General features: G+C 51.7%; 1 protein-coding gene across 2 annotated transcripts; it reads right to left on the bottom strand.

Moving 5' to 3' along the window:
* Nucleotides 1-438: 438 nt before the first annotated feature.
* On the bottom strand, nucleotides 439-3,328 carry Ppp1r15a (protein phosphatase 1 regulatory subunit 15A). Of its 2 annotated transcripts, XM_075952734.1 has the most exons (4): nucleotides 3,026-3,161; nucleotides 1,131-2,501; nucleotides 622-834; nucleotides 439-578 (listed from the first exon to the last, which is right to left on the bottom strand). In XM_075952734.1, the coding sequence occupies exons 2-4, from the start codon at nucleotides 2,490-2,492 to the stop codon at nucleotides 492-494; spliced, it is 1,662 nt and encodes a 553-aa protein (XP_075808849.1). In that variant the 5' UTR covers nucleotides 2,493-2,501; nucleotides 3,026-3,161; the 3' UTR covers nucleotides 439-491. The 2 variants fall into 2 exon arrangements, with proteins under 2 accessions (XP_075808849.1, XP_075808848.1); XM_075952733.1 differs by having other exon boundaries at nucleotides 439-834; nucleotides 3,026-3,328.
* Between the last annotated feature and the right edge of the window lie 3,013 nt (nucleotides 3,329-6,341).

Here is a 6,341-nt window from a genome sequence, read left to right on the forward strand (position 1 = left end):
CCACCTGCCTCTGCCTCCCAAGTGCCACCACGGCTCGTTCTTTTTTAGTTTTCTGATACTCATTCTGGTCCCCGACAATGTAGCTGAGGCTAGCCTTGAACACCCGATCCTCCCCTTCCACCTCCGGAGTACTGGATGACAAGCATGCACCTTGGTGCCCGGCTCTGCACACGTCGTACCTTTTATCTACCACCCTCCCTTTGTTTTTTAAGGCTGCCTCGCTCGATAGGTTATGCCTGCCTGGAACTCCTGCCACAACTTCTAAATGCTGGGATCAGTTGCTGCACTTGACCCCAGCCTGGACACAGAACTCAGTGTTTTGAGACCATCACTGTGTATATCAGGCTGGTTTAAACTTCAGTTTGGACACAAAACTCATTTTTAGCCTCCCTTGAAGATCCACCAGCAGGATATTATCAATACATAATTAAGACTTGATCAGTATAAATCAAAAGGCTTTATTTCATTTTAAAAAAATAAATAACAGAAAACTATACGGGTTTATAAGTCAGGCTGGGTGAAGGGGCTTCACTGGGAAGGGGAGAGGGTGTGGCCAAAGCTCGGCTCAAGGGCGTGGCCTAAGGAGGCACAATGTCCAGGCTGTGGAAAAGGTGTGGAGACCAGAGTAAGAGGTGCGTTTCCAAGGCGAGCCCGTGCTCTGGCCCGGAAGGCAGGGGTGAGGTAAGGACCCAGCTCCTTCTCTGCCTGGGCAATGCGGCGAGCAAAGCGGCTCCGATCTCGTGCGAGCTGCTCCCAGGGACCACGGCGGGCAGCCTGGGCTGGTCCTGCCCAGACAGCAAGGAGATGAACTGTGACTTTCTCAGAGAAGTGCACCTGGACAGACGGGCAGAGGCAAGACAACGTTAGTCACACAAAAACACTTGGTGTTTGAATAGTCACCTCCTGACTGTCCCTGACTCACTCCATTAGCACCACTACCACTCCCCTGCTCTTTCAGGAGATTGCAACAGGGTGAACACAGCCTTCCCATGTAAGAACTTGCAACAAAAGGTCCCTGGAGTCCCCGCCTCCAGCACGCCTCCTTAGGGATTTTCAGGTCCGGCCCCCCTCCTTGGGAATCTAAACCCTTTGTATAATCTCTGAGTTAGAATCCAGGCCCCGGCACTCACCTTTCTGGTCCGCAGGGGAGCTGCAGAGTCCTGATCCTGGGTGGGGGTTTTCAATAGTCTGAGCCTCCTTTGCAGTCGAGGGGGCAGCTTAGGGGCAGCCCAAGGTGCTGCTGGCTTCTCTCCAGGTAAATAGAAGGCCACCTGAAGAGAGGGCTCTGCTTGCACACATCCCGCTGTCTTCTCTCCAGGCAGACACCGCTGGGCCTGAAGGCAGGGAGCTGAGTCATCTGGGACATTCTCACACTCATCTTCTGTGTCCTCTCCTGGACAGTAGACCCAGGCCTTCAGGAAGGCACTTGTATGGGGGGCTGCACAGGTCTGAGCTACACTGTCTTCCCCATCTGATCCCCAGTCACCGTCGTCCTCATCCTCAGTGTCCTCTCCAGGTCTACACACCCAGGCCTTCAGGAAGGCCTGTGAAGGAGAGGTAGGGGAAGACAAGGCCTGGCCTTCTTCCTCTTCCCCAGCTGATCCCCAATCCTCGTCGTCCTCATCCTCCGTGTCCTCTCCAGGCCGACATACCCAGGCCTTCAGGAAGGCATTCCCACTACAGGCAGCTTCAGCTTTCCCCTCTTCCTCAGCTGCTGCCTTTTGACCAGGCTGATCCTGCTCTGCCCCGTGTGGCTCTCGGTCGCCTTCTCTCTCCTGCGTAGGCCCCTCTCTAGAGCAGTACTCCCAGGCTCTGGGGTGAGAGCCTAAAGGAGAGCTGGGGGGGTCAGCTTTCTTTTCTGTTCCTTTTTCCTCCGTGGCTCGATGTCCTGCCACCCCTGGGCAATGCACAGAAGGGCTGGGCTTGTGTCCTGGGTCTCTGTAAGCAGCAGAGGCTTCTCCATCCTCTTCCTCGTCCTCGGCTGGACCACCCTCCCCGTGTGCTGTGGGATAAGCCAGCTCAGTCCCTCCCTCTTCTCCAGCCACCACCTCCCCGAGGCTCTTATCAGCACCTTGCAGGCTAGGGGACAGGGGCATAGGCAGGCCAGCTGTGTGTTCCCTCTGCTGCTCTCGAGGGCCATCCTGTCCTTGCTTCTCACTGTATCCATCATTTGAAAGTCCCCATGCTTCAGGAGGGGAATTGTGGGCTTGAACATCAAAGGAAGGCCCCTGGGCTGCTGCTGGACTCTCCCTAGGAGCTCCACGGTCCTCAGCGTCCCCCTGAGGGAGGTTCCCAGGGACCAGGGGAGGTGTTACCAGAGCCTTGGCGGCTATCTGATCTGCTCCTGTTACTGTTTCTGTCAGCCAGGGCTCTGGACCTTCCGGACCCCTCAGGTGGCTCCAAGCCCGGCTGAGGAAGCCCATCAGTGGAGACAGGAGGTAGAAGGATTGGACATCTCTCCAGGGCAGGGTATACTTGGGTCTTGGGGCCATATGTCTGGTCTGTAAAAGGGGGAGTTGTTTAGAAGCCATTCTGGAAACAGCATCATACCACAGCCCTGAGTCATGGTAATATAAATAGTCACAGTATCAACACGAGAATCCATGCCTCAAATTCCTAACAGCACTGCTCACTCGCACCTCTGCCACCTGCTTCTCAGTACCCGACAGATGGCACTCGGTTCTACATGTGTAGATCAAGAGCTCACCCTCCTTAAACCCTTTCTTCAGCCCCCGTCAAAGATTCCCCGTCCTCAGACCTGGGAGCCTGGCTTCTAAGGACCCCTTTCCCCTCAGCATATATGTTTACATTATGTATTATATAATTATAGATGCTATAATTCACGCCCCCCAAAGCTGCTCCTGCCCCCTCCTGCTTCCCTTTAGCCGGCTCTACCCAAGCACCTCGGCTCTAGCGGCCGGGCCCCTCCCCTTTAATCGCAGAGCCTAACTTCAACCCTCCATGCCTGGCTCTCTTCTCAAAGCGTCTGGGATTTTCCCAGCTCCCTCCCCCAGACCCCACGCACCGGAGGGCTGTGCGTCACCCCGGGGGCAGGAGCGTCGGTTCGGGCTGCCAGAAGCGGTCGCGGGTCGGTAGGTCTCGCAAGGCCAGCGCGGTCATGTCGCCCTCAGGCGTGCGGTTCGGGGATGCGAAGTCTCACAGGCGGCCGCAAGGAGTATCCCGGCAAAGGGACGCGGAGAGGCGCGGAATATCGCATGCAAGCAATCTTCACCAGTTGAGAAACAAGCTCAATCTGGGACGAAACTGTCAACCGCGCCTTTATAGCCTGACGCTGGCGCTGCGCTGACGTCACCGGGAGGCGGGGCTTAGGAAGTCCCTGGGAAAGGTGGGAACTGGAAAACAACACCGGACTTCTCGCGGACTTTCCGGGCCTCGTGACGTCACGGCAGCCTTCCGGGCAGACCGAGTGCTGAGCCCGCGGGCCAGGTTCCCACGTGTCCCCAACCCCGTGACTTTCCTTTCTTTTCTTTTCTTTTTTTTTTTGATTTTTCGAGACAGGGTTTCTCTGTGGTTTTGGTTCCTGTCCTGGAACTAGCTCTTGTAGACCAGGCTGGTCTCGAACTCCCAGAGATCCGCCTGCCGAGTGCTGGGATTAAAGGCGTGCGCCACCACCGCCCGGCTCAATTTTTTTTTTTTTTGAGAGACAGAGACTGGCCTCGAAATCAGTGATCCTCCTGCTGCTTTCTTCTAAATGCACCACCACTTTTTGCCGTTTTTTTTCCCCAAGACAGGTGTGATTTTTGAAGGCAAAACACTCATTGTTGGTTTTGTTTTGTTTTTTTGGTTGTTTGTTTGCTTGTCTGTCTGTCTGTCTCTCTCTCTCTCTTTTTTTCCTTGGTGTTTCGAAACAGGGTTTCTCAGTATGGACCTGGCTGCCCTGGAACTCGCTCTGTAGACCAGACTGGCTTCGAACTCACAGAGATCCGCCTGCCCAGTACTGCGATTAAAGGCGTGCGACACCACTGCCCATATGTATTTATTATTTTTTTTAAAAAACACTTTTTTCTTCTATAAATAGTGTATTTGTGTTTAGAAGTTGCAGTTTTAGTATTATCAGAAAATATATAGCAAAGGTTTCCCAAAAGTGAAAAAAAAAATTATTAATGTTGGGAAAATTAGCCTCATTAACATATTTACAGACTTTTACTTAATATATTCTCCTTTGGAAATTACTTAACGTGACATTTTACAGCATTAACCCTCCCCAAATCTCTGCGTAGTGAGCGCTTCAGCTCTTTGCTTTTGGTTTCTAACCAAAGCTGAACCATGTGATTTGTGGAGCCCCTGCCTCCTGGTCAGTCAGACACTGCTGGCCCACGGCTTTGCCCTTTCCCTACCCATGCTTCTGCTGAGGAAGCGTCCTTCAGCAGCTTCTCTCTTCTCTGCCCTTCCTGTACTTTCAGAATCACGTTTCGGATTTCTTCTCTTTTTGTTTTCATTCTCAAGGGACGAAACCAGTTCACCAAATTCATAGGGAGCTCAGAATTTAGTACTGGAGTCTCAGAAAAGCCCTCTACACCCTGCAGTATGGATGCGCCACAGTCGCTGAGGTTATTCTGCTGTGGACGGTTTGGGTTGGAACCTCTCACGACATCTTTGGAAAGATTTCTTTTGTTTGCTTTTTTAACCTCCCATTCCACTTCTAAACACTCTCTTGGAATTTTGACAACATTTGACCGGGAAGGACTGTGTGAGTCTGTAAGGAGGATACAGAGTTACAGACACTAGGTTTTAAACGCCACTGTCCTATTTCTGAATTGTAGCCTTCACCATCGCTCCTATCATCCGGCCCGTCCTGATCCTCTGAGAAGTCACTGAGTTCATCTTCCAGCATTTTGCCTCCTTCAGCTGACCGATCACCGTAGTTTAGTCTGATTTTGCTTAAGGCGTCTGGATGATGTGTAGAATTTATAGCCGGGCGGTGGTGGCGCACACCTTTAATCCCAGCACTCGGGAGGCAGAGGCAGGCGGATCTCTGGGAGTTCGAGGCCAGCCTGGTCTACAAGAGCTAGTTCCAGGACAGGCTCCAAAGCCACAGAGAAACCCTGTCTCGAAAATCAAAAAGAAAAGAAAAGAAAAGAAAAGAAAAACTAAAATAAAATGCCAGCCGTGGAAGTGCAAGCCAGAAACTGAAGAGGCAGAGAAAGGAGGATCACTGTGAGTTCAGGGTCAGCCTGGGCTAAGAGCTAGCTCCAGACTGGTCAAGTGTACACAGGGAAAAAAAATCTTTTGGGGCCTGATAGTATACCTTTATCTCTGCACTCGAGAGGAAGAGAATCTGAGTCAGAGCCTAGCCAGGGCTATAAGTGAGTTCCCAGACAGCTAGAGCTACATAATGAGACCCAGCCTCAAAAGAGAAAAAACAAAATAATTTTCCCTTACTTTATATGAGAGGTTTTCCTTCATATATATGTATTGTGTGTCTGTCTGTGTATGCATGCATGCATTCATATATATGTACACACACACACACTATGTCTGTATATGGTACATGTGGAGACCAGACGATGGCTTCTGACCTTGGGCTGTGAACCCCATGTTCCGGGAGATGAATCTGGGAGAGAGGCAAGTGCTTTCTCAAGCCCTGAGCCATCTTTCTAGTCCCTTGGTTGTTTTGGTGTGTGGGTCTGTCTGTCTGTTTAGGGACAGCCCTTCACAGTATACCCCACACTGTCCTGGAACTAACCTTGATATTTGGGCAATCCTCCTGCTGTGCCCAGAGAAGCTGTGACCCCAGCCTACTGCCTGCCTTCATGGAGCTTTCTCTTTTTACTTCTTTGAAGGTTTGCTTGTGTCTCCTTTGTTTTGTTTGTCTTTTGACAGGGACCCATTTTGTATTCCAGAATTGCCTGGAGCTGGCTATGCAGTCCCGGGTGAACTCTATCTACATTTGTAGCCCAGGCTGCCCAGGAATTCTCAGCAGCCCTACCCCAGCGTTCCTGCATAGAGGTTATAGTGTGACCGCGATGCATCCTGCATGGAGAACACTGCCAAGCAGACTCTCTTGCCTTCATAGGCAGGCATCTGCATTCTCCACTGCTCCAAAATCATGTGCAATTTGAAATTCTGATTGGGCTGTGCCCTGGTGGGGTGCGGCTCTGTTTAAGTCCCAGATCCAGATCCAGAGACCAAATTCCAACCTCCCTTCCTCTCCCTACCTGGTGTGTGTCTCTGTGTGTCTAAGTGTGTTTGTGTGTATGTGTGTGGTGTGTATGTGTATGAGTGTGTTTAGTGTGTGGTGTGTGTGTTTGGTGTGTGGTGCTTCCGGAAATGGATCCCAGGGCCTCACACACACTGGGCAATGCTCTCTGGGAACTACA

This window comes from Microtus pennsylvanicus, chromosome 18, assembly GCF_037038515.1.
Source record: "Microtus pennsylvanicus isolate mMicPen1 chromosome 18, mMicPen1.hap1, whole genome shotgun sequence".
Classification (NCBI taxonomy): domain Eukaryota; kingdom Metazoa; phylum Chordata; class Mammalia; order Rodentia; family Cricetidae; genus Microtus; species Microtus pennsylvanicus.